General features: G+C 39.7%; 1 protein-coding gene across 3 annotated transcripts in view; it reads right to left on the bottom strand.

Moving 5' to 3' along the window:
• Window positions 1-15,650, bottom strand: part of PNPLA8 (patatin like phospholipase domain containing 8) — a 38,495-nt gene extending 22,845 nt beyond the window's left edge. Inside the window, exons 1-7 of one of the 3 annotated variants that reach the window (XM_068997502.1) lie at window positions 15,479-15,650; window positions 13,250-14,456; window positions 12,183-12,332; window positions 10,807-10,958; window positions 9,985-10,079; window positions 6,390-6,561; window positions 944-1,001 (exon numbers count right to left, since the gene is read on the bottom strand). In XM_068997502.1, the coding sequence (XP_068853603.1) occupies window positions 944-1,001; window positions 6,390-6,561; window positions 9,985-10,079; window positions 10,807-10,958; window positions 12,183-12,332; window positions 13,250-14,365 (1,743 nt within the window). In that variant the 5' untranslated portion in view covers window positions 14,366-14,456; window positions 15,479-15,650. Of the gene's footprint in view, window positions 1-943; window positions 1,002-6,389; window positions 6,562-9,984; window positions 10,080-10,806; window positions 10,959-12,182; window positions 12,333-13,249; window positions 14,457-14,917; window positions 15,111-15,137; window positions 15,235-15,478 lie in introns of those variants that run through there. The other 2 variants (XM_068997510.1, XM_068997519.1) reach the window with 2 other exon arrangements.
• Window positions 15,651-16,022: the final 372 nt, after the last annotated feature.

Raw genomic sequence — 16,022 nt, 5'->3', positions numbered from 1 at the left:
AATTTGCTGTGCCTTGTAAAGAGTGCCACCACTGACAGCACTATAAAGCAATTACTGGGAACAGCTAGTTTCAACTCTATTTATATTCACATTTTATTACTGAAGAACATGGAAGGAAGCCAAAGATCCCGGTTCAAAGATAACTTTCAAGTCAACATAGGATAGCTTCTCTCTCAGAAAGCAACATACCACACCAGCCTTTTCATGTCCTTGTTTTAGACATGGACTAGGAATGCAGTCAGTAAGGCACATGTTACTAAGTTTAGAAAAATGTGAATATCTTCCATTTAACAGTAAAGCATTGAATATAGTGCTATGACACCAAAACACCTGTTAATTACAGATTGTTCTGAAATACATCCTATTATATTTCTCTTCTTTCTTCACACCCTATCCTTCACCAAAAATAAAATACCCATGCTTTCTCATCTTTCACTCTCGTGCTGCTGCTGTATGTAACACCCCTTCCATGACTTGGTGTCTTTTCTATCATACAGGAAGAGATCTTGGGGCCTAAGAATGTGACTGGAGAAAACCAGGTACTCCAAACAAAGTGAGAAGAAACCTTGTCCTCTCGCAATACAGTAACACAGATCACAGCTGATGTGACAGGATCTCCAAGCACTAGAATTCTTACATGAAAAACACGAGCTTTGCACAACCCCAAAATGCTGACCCAGTATTTCTATGCTTACAAGTTTTTTAACATCTCTGCAATACATTCCAACCAGAAGTAGTACAATTATGAGAAATCGCTGCAGAAATTTAAGAATCTAATTAATTTTTATCCTTTAAAAGCATGGGTTATCACATATGGAAGCCTGAAGAGCACTTCAATGTTCATGCTGTCTATACAATATTCTTCTAGATATAGAATTTACTCAGAACTCTTAAAAATACTTGTGAAATACAATTAATATTTACCTTAGAAAACTGTACTTACCTTTGGACATTTGGACTTTCTTGCTGTTTCAATCATAAGATTTGAGCCCATTTTTTCTCTACAAAAAAATGTAAAAAATTGAAAATGCTCCATCAGTTAAGCATGAACAAGACGTACATTTTTATCATCCTTATTTCCGAGACCTTCACATTTAAAAGATGCAAGGCTTAACAATCAGATTTCTACAATTGACTTCAATGGACTGACATTTCAAACCTTCTGGTCTGTTGGAAATAAGTCTGAACAGTGACTGAAGAGGTCTTGATTCAAGTTACGCAGTTCACATACGTAACCATAAATCATAAGGATTACTCAACTACATAGTTACACAAAATACTTTGCTACATTTAGGAATCAAAAAACCAACATCCTTATTAAGTGGTTCTACAGTAATGAAAAATCACTCTTCTGTAGTTACAGAAACAAAAGCTAAAGAGAGAAAGATGGCATTCCATATGATTTAGAAGAAAGTTACAACATCTACATGTAATCTTCCATAAAAGTAATCCAATATGCATTTACCATCCCTTTTTGAGGCAAAATTCTTTCACATGAATACATTTTTATAAATCACACTAATGGTCAGCATTGTAATTTCTCATCGGCATCAGGGTCAGTATTCCTGTTGCTAACCAGAAGGCAGCCCTTCTGCACAGTAGGGAAGACTGGAACAAATTACCATACTAGCCAATAATAACCTCATCATCTATTTCAACTTTGATTTGCTTACAATTAAGGTATAAAACTCCTGCAGAATGGGTGGTCACCCATAATGTTTCCAAACAGGCTTTCCATTAAATCAGCAAGCTTTCTTCCTCCCCTAGAAGAGAGCCCACCCAAACACTGGTGGTACATCTGCCTTATTGTGCAATGACAGTTTTCCATACTGCCACACTTTTAAAGTAAGGATATTCCACGTGGTGTTGTTACGAGATCATCCATCTACAGCTTGCACCCATGACAGGAGGTAGTAGCAGTTCCACTGTTAAAAACAACACCTTTATCGACCTACTCAGGTCAGAAAACAAAAGAAGCTTTAAAGTCAACTGCAGCAGCAGTCCTCCATGCAGACAGTAGGCTGTATGTAACGCAGTACTTGTGCTGGAGGCACGAGCTCTGGCGTGCCCCAGGTCAGAGAGGGTCCAGCTGCGTTACTTCTGTGCATCGCTGAAGCGACTTCGGCATCAGGAAAAGAGCTGCTGGCTGAGCCAGCTCGCTGGCTTCTCTGCAGAGGGAACACGGCAGGAGCCGATGGGATCGGCTCACGTTAGCTCAGAGACAAAGGAAGAGAGAGGCTGTTCTGGTCTGCCTCCTAACAGGTTTATTGTTAGAAGTTTCACAACCCGAACAAGCTCGGAAGGGATGGAACGCGATGGGATCCTCCCCCGAGGCTTGTCCTCAGTGTTACGGAGAGTTTTAAAACCCCGGTGAAAGGGGAAAACAACCAATGAGTTACACGCCAGGGGGAGGATACAATTTAACAAGAACCACTGGGGGAAACCGAGAGGCGGGGGTTATAACAGAGAACCAGTGAACAACCGAGTAACCGGGAATTTTCCCGAACCGGGGGAGGCGGCTTGGACCCGGGCACCGCCCAGGGGGTGCGGCTGAGGCTTCTGAGCCGCCCCTCGACCCACCCTCGGAGCCTGCCTCTTTGGGAAACTCGATCCAGGGGGTGGGCTGGGATTGATTGGCATCACACTGCCCCAGCCCCGCAGTGGGATGGGTCACAGCAGCATGTATGTGCAGTTAGGACAATTTGCTGCTCTTCTACTGGGTATTTGTGCTTGAAGGATGGCTGTATACATGTCCTTGACAGGGAGGAAGTAAGGGAGACAAGTTCCAGTCCTATGATGGAAAACGCCTGCTGACACAATTCTTGTACCAGTAGCACTGTTTTATTTTATTTTTGCATTGATTCCAGTCTCAGAATCACCAGCCAGAAGGGGAAGAGTGCCATCTGGACTCACTAACTGATTACAGAAGGAGGCGAAGGCACACAGAACCATGAAGTAGGAATAAAAGAAATGAGACTGACGGAGATGAGATATCAAAGACATCTACTGATTTGCATCACTTTCATCTACTTGTGAAATGTCTGTATTAGGTATTTTTTCCCAGACCCTGCATGCAAAGATTAAAAAAATGCATAAGCAATATCCTCTGCTTAATTACAGGAACCATCAAACTTAATAACCATCTCATCACATCTTGTTTTTTATGAAGGCCAGAAACTGGTACTTCAGAGTAGGTACAAGAAATCCCTTAAACTACTATGCAACTTTAGACATTATGGCCTAAGAAGTAAAGTTTAATATCACCTCCACATTTATTTTAGTTCTGTTGCTAGCATTAATACTGTAATTGCATATTACATAAATGTATTTCGCTCACTGTTCAGTTTTTTTTATGAAGTCACAGCAGAAGTAATTCCACGGTTTATTCACATACTGTGTTAAAAAATAAAGCCTTCTAATTTTAATTTTATTGAACAGTCCCCTGTTACCAAAGAAAAGAAGGAACTGGTAATTCTCAAGATGCCTTACTATCTCAAATTACCACTTCAACTTGTTTGCTTTTGTTAATGACAAAGACTTCTAATGTGTGTTGTCTTTACATCACTGGCTACTTTTCCCCAATCTTGCAACAGAAATATTCTCTAAAGTGGGATAACCAGGACTGTAAATAATATTTTAAATGAAACTGTATTGTGAATTAATATAATGGCATTATAGTATTTTCAATCCCAAATGTCACACACTGAATCATCTTGTTTGACCATAATCATACAGATGTTTCATTGAACTGTCCATGACAACACCAAATCACTTTTGATATTAAAGTTACTTTAAATCCTGTAAGCACTTTACATTTTTCCACTCATTGGTTATTACTTTACACATAATTTCTTTTGCCATCCTATTTTTCCATTTATCTACTTTGTTTGTGTCTGTCGGTGACCTATGTCCTCTAGACATGACCTACTTAAACAACAAGTCTCTTTCACAAACATTGCTCTTTCATTGCTTCAAGTCACTAATATTGCAACACTTATTTCAATAATGCTATGAAGAACATATTGCCAACCATATGCTGGAAGAAACATTCTAATGGGCTACAGCAGTGATGCAAACACTCTGGAGAAAAAGCATTCAATGCAAAAGGCAAAACTGTAACTTTTACCCTCTCCTAACAACAACAGTAGTATCACGAAACTATGACATCTTTACCAAACCTACAGGAGAGACTTTTATACCATGTGCTGGTATGGAAGGTGTCACCCATCTAGTCACTAGAGAGCAGTGTCAATTTATATTTCAATCTGCAAAACAAATACTGAAGTATTATTACTTGTATTCCCAAACACATGCATTATCCATTTTCCTACCAAAAGAGAACATGTAATTTTTATCTAATGCTCCATACAGTGACTGATTGCTTCTCAAGACTATAAATTCCCAACATGAGATTTTAGCTAGCTTGTGAAAACCCCTAGCTGCTCACCAAATTTCTCCAGTTCTTAAGACAGCATGCAAGAAGAAAATTGTATATGTCAACAACAGTCAAAAGAAAACAGAGAAGTTGGAACTATAAGTCAGGTTCTTAAAAATGCAATTCAATATACCATTACATAGACTGATATGTTGTAAGTAAAATCTTCTGCATAACATAAATGATTAAAACCAGTCCTCAAACTGCAACTCAATAAATACATAAGAGGAGTTAAAACAGACATATACAGAGCACATGAAACAAATTCCCTAAAGCACTCTGGATAAAACATCAGTTAACCAAAATTAGTAGTCATTTTCTGAAATGCATTTTATAGCATACCCCATGAACGCATGCAACGTTAGCCTGATGAAACATCACCTTAGTTATTTTGAGTAAGAATACCTTCTGACAGAAAATACCACCACTGAAACTGTGGTAGGACTAAACATGTATTACATATATCTCTACGTTGTCAATGGATTGTCTCTATTTCAAGCAAGGCTGACAAGTTACCATTTAAACTACAAAAACACACACAGCACAAGTACAGCTTTTAAATTCAAAAAAGAACATAAAGCAGTTTCCCCATGCTATGACAATGTTAGACCTGACCCTCAATATTGCTATAAAGATATAACCTTAGAATTTCCCTCTAAGCTCTAGGCCACCACACCACAGTGAAGCCTCAGCGAATCCCTTCAACAAAACGCTGTGCAGGCACAGCATCTCCCTTCAACATCGCATGTCACCAAGAAGTCATTTGTTGATCAGCACATTTAATTTTTAATTTACTCTATGGATAATGTATTAATTGCCTGCTTTTGTCGATTGCACGGGAGTAGAGCTCTTTACCTCCCTCATGTGCTACATGTAGCTGCAAAAAACAATAGTATTTTAATTAAAGGCATGCAAAATACTTTCACATGAAGTTATTGGGATTTTCACGAGACTTCTTTTAATTGGGTGGGGAAGGAAATGAGAAGACAGAAAAATCTAATTTCTAAAAAAAGACTTTCAGATATCTGAGAAGAAAAGTTTATTGTATTAATTTGATAAACGTATTTATTTCTGAAAATATGCAAGAGCACAGAGAAGAAGTGCCTAGAAGTTTTCTCTCCATCAAAGAAGCAAGATGCTTAAAATTCAGACAGCACTGGTATTCCCACTATTATGTCATGAAAAACTCTTTTAATTCCATAAAACACAGTAATCGCATTCTCAAAGGAACTTGTTATTACTTATCAGAAGGAATCTTTTACCATTTTACATTTGCTCTCAGAAAAGATTCTTCCGGTTCTTTTGGTGACAGGGTCAACTTACACTAGGTGGGAAACTATGACACTAGTTTGCTAAAAATTATAGACAATTGAACTATCGATACAAACACAGATGTATAAAACTAAGAAATAAAACCTGTAATACAGTAATTCTTTCTAGTGGCGTTTCCCAAGTAGCCATTAATGCATGTGAATACACTTCACAGGCAACTCCGACACTGCGGATAATTTTTCATTGCAACCCTTACAGCTCATTTCCCTTTCAAAGAAAGTGGCAATGGACAAAGCCCTTCAATATAGCAGCAAACATTAAAAATCCCTACTGCAGCACATTATTTCATTTCTCACCAATCTCCTTTAAGAAAAAAGGCACAGCAGGTGGCTAGTAAAATTTGTAGCAGATCTGTAATGAATCAGATCAAGCAGACCTGGCAAGCATACAGGAATGTAATCAGAAATCAGTGCAGTAAGCTTACTTTATTTCCCAGAAACCTAACTCATTACATTAAAAGCTTTCAATGTTTTGGTAAATATGAAAACAGCTATTTCAAAAGAATGAGAGTATATGTTAATCCTTTCTAGTTGTTTTAAGAATCTGCACACCAGTAAAGCAATAACAAAACCAAATGCACTCAGACATTGCACTGTTTTTCACCTTATCATCTTTTACTTACTTGAGCATTTTTTCCCATATATCACTGTCATAAAAGGCGTGGTTCCAGCCCATTTTGACTGTTCCAACAATGACATTCTGCTTAAAAACATCTGATCCTAATTTATGGTACAGTTCTTCACAATCATCCAGGGGGATATGGAACAACCCCAGCATAAAAGCTAATATAGCTCCTGAAAAAAACAAATATTTTGCAATGTAAAATGTATCCTGGAGTAAGATTGCAAAAATGGATTACCAGTTAACATAGTTCATAGGTTAGAAGAATATGTGTCTTGAAACAGGAAGACCAATTGACATTTATATCACTAAATTCCTGCTCAGACATGACAAACCATGTTTTAAAAGAATATATACAAGATAGGAAAAGCCTATTTTCAAAAACAGAAATACAAGAAGTTGAAAAATTACATTATTTCATTTTGCAGATTACAACAAGTATATGGCAGAAAGCAAATGAAATCCTTTACTACTTTACTTGCAAAGAGAAACAAATAAGAGAAATCCATGCTGTGGTATTAAAAAATTATGTGGAGCATTATTTGCTACCTTTCAAATTCTTAAGTCAGTAGAGAAATATTCTAGGAAAATTCTGAAAAAATAAAGGAGATTTCAGTAGTTTGGATTACATTTGGTTGCAACCATTTATAATTAGTTGCATACATGCTGCCATCTAGTGTGTGCCTAACAAAAATTATGACCTACCCTTGTAGGAACAAAATAACAGCATTCAAAAAGCATTGCTGCTAAATACCACTAAAAGGACTGTGGAAAAATACAATTAATACACTACCACAATTCTTAGATATATTAAACCAAAAGGAACACACATAACCTTTAAATCTAGTTGTGCCATACTATGAGAATGTGTAACTAAGCATTAGGAATAACTAGGACACATGATTTTTTCAATCTGAAAATAAATGCCATAGGATTGAATAAAATTAATTTTAAAAGGTGCCAGTTCTTGAAATAGAGTAAGAATATAATGCATGTGCAGAAAAAACTGCATGCAGGAAGTTACAGGTGGCCTTAAAAGACACATGACTTCCAAGCCCTTTTTCACTCTCACAATCCCCACCCCCATGATAGCTGAGCATCAGTGGATTGATGGTCCCAGTTTTTTAAAAGGTAGCACACATGCTTAAGGCAACCTGGGCCTATTTGACACAGAGTTTCATCAAGAGAAACTTTCTCAAGTGCCAAATCATCAGATGCCTGTATTCAACAGACTTAACAGGTAGCAGCAGAGAAACACTGTTTTCCCAGGTCATGCAAATTCTCTGCCACATTCTCTTCCTCTAAACTCTCCAGCACCAGTTCTACAAGATCACACATTTGCTATTCTGGTGAGCAGATTCAAAGTATGCAGGGCCTATTACAGCATCATTGCAATGATTTTTCTCTGTGACTGCCTGTATTTACACCCTCTGACCCCCCAATGAAGAGAAGTACAGGGAAGATAACTACAAAGACAGTGATGCTGAATTCACAGCAAGGGTATTTATAAACTTCAAAGGCAAAACAGCTGAACAGTAGTATGAAATACAAAAAGTGCAGCAGAAAAGAGAAGTGCAGTGCATAAGAGCATCCTTCCTATCATTAAATCCACCACTCTTGTAAAGCACAATTCATTCAGCTGCAAGACTATCAGTATAGGTACTGTCAATACAAACAGAACTGCCAGCAGTGCTGGCAGACATGCACAACCTCACCCAGCCACGCCTTTTCATTTATTATTGCAAGCTGGACAACTGCAGACAAAAGCTTAATTGTATAAAAAAAATTAAAAAGAATATGCCAAGTACTTACTAGCAGTCATACATCCCAAAATTTAAGGAAGAATTAAAAACAAAGTTAGTTCTAGTGATGGTAGTGGGAGTAAATTAAGAACACTAGGCCTCTATCCAAGAGGCCTCTCTATCTACCTTTATTATCCTTAAAGATGACACTGGAGAAGTGTTTAGCAGGGAAACCAACTTCCAAACAACCAACCACTTACTGCTAAATTAACTAACAAAAGATTTACTTGGAAGACTATTAAAAATGTCAAGCAGGGAACTATATTGTGCCTACAAACAAATTCTGCCTAGGAGACCTAAACATTCTCCTCCGCTACTTTGAGTCTATTAAGCAAATCTCTTGGAACACACTTTACTCATGGTAATCTGTATTTAATATAATTTCTGAATTAAACTGTAAAGAATATAAGTATAGCAAAAAATTGAAGAATGTGGGCTTCCAAAGGAAACTGAGCTAGTGAACTACAGCAAATCTCCTACGGTAGAAAACATAATTCTGCTGCTACTGGTGTAACAATTTCTGAAGGAGATTATTGTCTTTTAAGGAGAAATTTATGCTTTGGAATTTCCTACTTTCCAGGGAGGAGTAACTTATCACTGAGTCACAAGAGTAATTAAGTCTGGGAGGGACCTGTAGACATTACTGCAACAATTATCTAGTCCAACCTCCTGTCCCAACAGGTATAATTAGAAAAGGTTACTCAGGACTTGTTCAGCCAAATTTTGAGTATCTCCATGGATGGAGATTACACAGCTTGTGCAGGCAACTCCTTCCAGTATCTGACCATCCCTGCAAGAAAAAAACATGATCCCATATCTAATTATAAGCTCCCATACTCCAGCTTGTCTGTTGGCTTTTCTCCTGTCACTGTGCACCTTCAAAATGATTCTAGATCCATCTTTTCTTTATTTTCCCATTAGCTGAACCAGGATAAAGGCCTACTCTTAGCCTTCTCTTCTCAAGGCCAAATAAACCCAGTTTTTGCACTCTCTCCTTTGCATGTCATGAGCTCCAGTCCCCTGATTGACTACTTGGCTCTCTGCCAGACTCATCCAGTATGTACAAAAACAGACCCAAAAGATTAAGGGTTTTTAGAGGAGCCTATAACAAGACATTTGTGGCCAAACAGAGAGCCTTTAAATTGCTGGGTACGTTCTTGTCTATGTAAGCCACAGTAGTCAGCTTTCTTTGCTCTAGAGTACACTGATGATTCACATCCAACTTGTTCCAAACAAGACCAGGTCCTTTTCTGCGAAGCTGGTTTCTAGCCCATCAGCCCACCTCAGACAGAGGGCTTCGTATTTGGCTTTACTGAACCTGCCAAGCCATTTCTCCAGCCAGTACAGGCCAATATGGCACCACAGCACTGACCACTTCCTCTAATTTAGATCATTCAAGATCTTGCTACAGGCACATGCTGTCCTTCTGGCAGGTAATTAATACAGATGAAACATTGCTGTTACCTTAATAAATGAAGCATGACTGACCTAGTACCAATTTCTGAGGGATATAACCTTAGCAGTCTGTAAAGCTCCAGAAATATCTAAGATAACTGTTTCTGTGCGCAAGTTGAAGATCTCACGTAAATTCAAAAAATGACAAATCAGTTTGCGGCCAAAAGTTTATCATGAACTGCCCGAAGTTCTTACTCAGAAGCAAAAAGTAAGACTAGAAATCACAACTATATTTCCATAGCTTACACTCTAAGTCAGAAACTGCAAAATCTACATTTATTCTCAGATGTTCTTTTACTATATTGATAGCAAAACTCCACCTTGTGGCTTAATAATTACCTGTGCTTACGCCACAGATGTAGTCAAAAAGTTGATGAACTGGCTTTCCAGTTAATTCTTCTAGTTTCCGTAGAGTCTGAAGTGCAACTAAACCCCTGAAACACAAAAATCCCCTTCACATACAATGGCAGTCTTATCTCACACAGTTTAATAATTTTTCAATCACCTTGGCTTCATTATAGCTCATTATAATTGAATAACTGCAACAGTAAGAATCCTGAATATTTCAGGAAATAAAAGAGCAGCAGAACACAGATAAAATAGAATGATGAATATTGAATACAAATGACATACTCAGGTATACGAAAAATAATATTAAACAGCTATAGCCATACTGTTTTACAGCAAAGGCTGAGGGGTGATCAACTTCAGTGGATGTAGACTCAGGATAGACTTTAGCTGCATCCTCACCACACAGCACTTAAATTTTGGTCTTAAGAAGGCTATATAATGCCCCCTGGGGTGTAGTATTTTCTAGTGGGGGGTTTGCTTGGCCTCAATTTAATGTGTCTGAAATAATGGGAGAGATGCATTAGAGACCATTAGATTTGTGCTTCTCTAGCATGAAACAGTATCTGGCATGCAGCAGTGTGAACTCTGTTGGGATAGAGCAAGATGACTGCGCATGGCAAAATGAGCACCAAAACAAACACCATTCAAGCAGAAATGCATACAAAAACAATACCCATCACTTAGATAGTCAAATGTAACGGAAATGCAACTCATAAATTGCCTCTGTGTATTTCTCTATCAAAGAGAGAATGAAATTTTATTTCCAGTTACAGTATGAAAAAGGCTACAAGCATACCCCAGAAGTTTTACCTTGTTCCTCCTCCATCAATGGTGAGGACTCGAATTCCCCAACCTTTCACAGGGTCTGTATATCCAATCAGAGCTAAAGTTTCTCTAACAGCAGCCTGAAGACTTTCATCATTAGCCTGTCTCAGTCGCAGCAGGCATGGGATTAATTTTTCCTATTGATAAATACAAGGATATTTTAATCTAACCATATGTTTAGACCAAAAGAATCCATTCTTAAATTTACTAGTGTGGCATTTAAGTATAGAAGTAATATATTAGTTAAAATTGGAAGAAAACTACTTTAAATCTGTATTTACCCACGTCTTTCTCTAACAAGGGAAAGAATGGATGTCAATATTATGTTGTACACACCTCACTGCTATAGTAACTACCTATCAGAATTAAGCAATCAAGATGATACATAAATCTTTTGAATAGCTAGGAAAGCTACATTTACCAGTTTAGTTTTATTGACTTAGTATCACATCAGCCAAGTGTAGACTCAAGTATGAAGCACCAAAGTATAGGCAAAACCCCAGATTTGCTTAGTATCCCACTGCTTCAAAACAAGAAATGCCTTCTAAGTACACTAATATCAAAACAAAAATTAAACGCTGAGTATTTTTTAAATGTACTTTACCACAAAGATATACAGCATTACAATCAAAATGGGAGTAGTGAATACACTCTTTCATAATATATTTACACTCTTTCATAATATATATACACTCTTTCACATATATTTATGTGAACGCCTGACCTATACCCTACCAGATGATTCATCTGGCCTGCACTCCATTCCCAAAGGGTACTTTTCCAGAAATTCTACAATCTGTATCAAACGTTTGTCGCATCTTTTGGAAAAAGGCAAGAGGTTGACAAATGCAGTGATTTAGCTAGTACTTCTAGAATAGTCTACCACCCCCCTCCTGCCCTGTCAATGCAGGGAAGGACACAAGTAGGACTAGATTACATGAATTTATTTGATGGTTCTCTTGCCACCTCTCCTCGAAGAAAGCATATAAACAAGCATAGAAAGTACTGTGCATATACAGATCAACTGTACAGCACATTCCCATCTGGTCAACTGCCACAGAGGACACAATGTACGACCTTTATCTACCACTGGAAAAAACTATACTACCTATCCACATGACCATGTCGTATGCTTCTAAATTAAACACTGCAATCTTAAGAGCCTTTAGCTAAACTCCCAGTAGTTTGCATATGAATCTGCTTGAATCAGCTACAAAGTTATAAAAAGAGACACTCAAATTATAATCTTTACAAACAGGAAATATGACTAGTCCACAAAAGCACAGAATGAGGTTTTATGTTATTCTGTATCAATCATCTGTCTGATTTTTTTTTTATCTAAGCATAAAAGCTATTTGCACCTTAATTGCAACTCCTCTGCTCTCTGGAAATTCTAGAAGATGATAGGTCAGTTCTTCAACCCTGTTGATGCAGACTCTTGGATTTGTGGATCTCCGTAGGGCTTGAACTAAAGCTCGAGTCCTGTTATCAATACTAACTCTTGCAATGATCTAAAGAAGACAAACAGACAACATAAAATTACTCTAAGAAATGTGTAAAATTTTTCAAGACTAATTTCAACATGTTATTTTAAGATTTCTCTGAAGCAATGAACAGCATGTTGTACTAGAGATCTCCTACAGTTTCCAAGTAAGCACTGCTTAAACCACCAACAAAAACCTTTTGATTCTTTGTTTACTAGAAAACTAAATAAAGGCAGCTCACAACAAGAATACACCAAACAAACATGTCAGTATGTATTCAGATGAATTTTCAGGCAACTCTCTAGTATTTAAACATTAACAAAACGTGAACTGTAAAATTACTATAACTACAAAAAAAAAGCACAACTAGATCTGACTGTATCTATGGACTCTGTGTATATATGAACTAAATATATGTACCTACAACACACACAGAGGTGTGTGTATACATATATGCACACACACTTTATATATAAACTTACATAAACATATCCATACTTACATAAAACATTTAATGCTTATACACAGATGTATCTATACCTACTTCTAAGTACATATATGTATTTATAAGTTTACATATAGTATGCATGTATATATAAAATATATATAGTTTTACATATTTATTTACTTATCAAAGTACACAGAATGAATAAGAGAACAGTTTGGGTTGGAAGATGCCTTAAAGATCATCTAGTTCCAACTTCCCTGCTGTGCGCAGGGACAACACATACATACTTATACGAAGTACAAGTACTTAGATATAAGTAGAAGTATGTGTACATATGAATGTAAGTATATACACAGGTATATACTTATTTGTGTAAGTAAATATGTGTGCATTTCTATGCTTACATATAGGTATATACACTAGTGTGGCATATATATACACTTGTATAAAATATACATAGAAATAATACGTAAATTAACACTAAACACAGACTTGCCTTTTCTCTCTGAAGAGACAGATGCTTTTCCCTCTCTTCTGCAGTCTTGGCCTCTTTTGCTTTGTCCTCATCACTCTTCTCAGACACTTCTTGTTCTTGCTGTTTACTCTTTTCTGGTGAAACAACTTTTGTATCAGATCTTAACTTTGGAACCAGCCCACCAATATAGCTGTCTACAAAAGCTTGTACGCTGTTACTGGGATACGAAAGAAAGTTTGCAATACTTTTTTTAGTGGAAACTGGGAGAGCAGTATTTGTCTTTTCAGTACCCAGAGCCTCTGCTTCAGGAGCTAAAGTACCTGCTGAATCCACTCTCTTTTCTTCGCGTGTTACAGTACTTGCTGATGAATCAAGCTTATTCCTCTCTTCAGAGTCCTTTAATAAAGCACTCCTTTTTCTTTCTTGTTCCATAACAGAATTATGAAAGTAAGAGTTGATATGATCAGCTATGAAGTTGTAAGTCTCTCCAAAATTTGTAGAAAAGTAGCTTATATGAAAAAGGTGATTTTTAGTAGATGCTGAAACTTCTGGAGTATCTTGACAAGTGCCACTTGAACTTACTAACACAGATTCCAAGTTTTCACTTGCACAAGTGGAATTCTTTGCAGCTGGGCCTCTGTTGCAATTGTCCTGAGTTCTGACATCTGTGACTTGTTTATCATTTTCTAGATTTGCGTTGATGTTACTTGCATCTGCACTGCTTTTATTTGCTTTACCCAAAGTACCTGAGTGGGACTTTAATCGAGCTATCCGTGACACCAGTTCACTGTGGGTGCCAGACACTGCCTTTGAAACAGACTCTATAGTATTCTTAATTCGTGACATGCGAATGCTCACCCTTGTAAGTCCTTTAGAAGAAGAAGTTAAAAGTTTGGAAACTCTGTAGTATAAAAACTCATGGCTATAAATGTACTTGTTATACCAAAATGTTCTGCTTCTGGCCCACTTACACCAAGGCTCACTTGTATGAAAAACTCTCAGGTGTGCAGCATGATTTATCCTCCAGCAGGCTTTAGGTCTACAGAAACACAGGTATTTGTTTCTTTGCTTCCACCAAAGATTTTTTGGGTTAATCAAAAGGAACAAATATGCGTCCAAGGATAAATGAACTGTCATTACTTATAAATAATTGCACCTTTTCTGTGTTGCTTTCTACTTCATTCCAAAAGATATATGTCAATAAGTAAGTCCCGTAATGTAGTGTTGCCTGAAAAAGAAAACAAACAAACAAACAAAAACCAACAATGGAAACCCCAAACCAGAAACAAGTTAAACTATAATCACGGAGTTGTTTAAAACAGATGAAGCTTATGTATCCTTTTGGTAAAGACAGATAAACATTCAAATCAAGTCAAATAATCTCATGGGCATATCTACTGCTCAGGACACCTGGTAGCGTCACCCCAGCATTACAACATGCTACTCCCAAAAGGCCAATTTCAGCTCATCTTGAGCAGTATGTGACTCTTCTCAAAAGCACTTAGTGGCATATAGAAAGTTGATTGCTGTTTCTTCAGCAAACTATCTTGTGCAGACACAACGTTTCAAATGTCCATATTACCACCCTTCTGCAGAATTCCTCACAGGGAAGAAGTGACACCAATACTCTGAGCAAAGTTCAACGAAACGTGCCCATCCTAAGAGCCAAGGGCAGTATATAATCCTTACTCTGCAAAAAAAGATGCAACTGGTGGAGCAGCGTTTTACACAGCACACCAGAGTCGTGCTGATACCGCAGGCGCAAATCCATTATTTGCTGAAAAAGCAAGCCTAGGCTTCTCCAGCGCCTGTGACAAATGCCGCAGGCACACAGGCCAACTCCTGCGCAGGCCGACTCCGCAGTGACAGCAGAGGTGACACCAGCGCTGGCAGCGCCATCGTTACTTACAGTCTCCTCTGCCTGCGCTGCGCCTGTCCCGCTGGGTGAGCGCCGCGCAGCCGGGCTGCGGGCTCCACGGCCGGGCCGGGCTATATAGGCACGGGGGCGCCTCCTGCCCGGGGGGCAGGCGCGGGCGCTGTTCCTGCCTTGCGCCATTTCCCAGAAACGCTGCCGAGAGCGGCCGCGTAAACAAGCACCGAGTCCCGGCCCCGCTGTCCCCGACCCACCTCCGGTTACGCGAGCGAGCCCCGCGTGCCCCGCACGCGCTCATCGTGCCCCCCCCCCCCCCCACCCCGTCCTCATATTCCCCCACGAGCCGGTGGCGACGCAGCCCGTCCTGGCGGCGGTACCTGCTGGACAGTCGCTCCCGCCTCCCCCCTCTCCCCAGGCCGCCACCGAGCGCCAGGCAGGGGCCGCGCCCTCACGAGCGGTGCCGCCCTGGCGGAGCGGGCGGGAGGCGGCGGGACCCGGCACGACAACACCCGCGGCGCGCGGCCGCGGCACTGCGCCTGCGCACGCCCCGCGCGCCGGAAACAGCTGGGGCGCGCGACAGCGCCCCACGGGCCGCCGCCGGGGGCGGGCGAGGGGGAGAGTGGGTGACGCGAGACGGTGGCGCGACGGCTCGCGGGGCGGGGCGGGGTCATGGCCGGGGCGGGGCGGGGCTGCTGCGCCTGCGCGCGGGTGGCGACGTGCGGCGCGGCACGCGGCAGGGGCGGGGCGGTGCCCCTCGGTCTCCTTGGGCGCTGACGAGGTTGCCGAGGGCGGAGGGCTTGGAACGGACAGGACTGGTTATCCGGTCCCAACTTCCCTCCCACAGACCAGACCAGGCTGCTCGAAACCCCATCCAGCCGGGCTTTGAGCACTGTCAGGGTCAGGGTCAGGGTCAGGGCATTC

Source organism: Aphelocoma coerulescens, chromosome 1A, assembly GCF_041296385.1.
Source record: "Aphelocoma coerulescens isolate FSJ_1873_10779 chromosome 1A, UR_Acoe_1.0, whole genome shotgun sequence".
Classification (NCBI taxonomy): Eukaryota; Metazoa; Chordata; class Aves; order Passeriformes; family Corvidae; genus Aphelocoma; species Aphelocoma coerulescens.
This window is presented reverse-complemented; position numbering and strand designations above follow the sequence as displayed.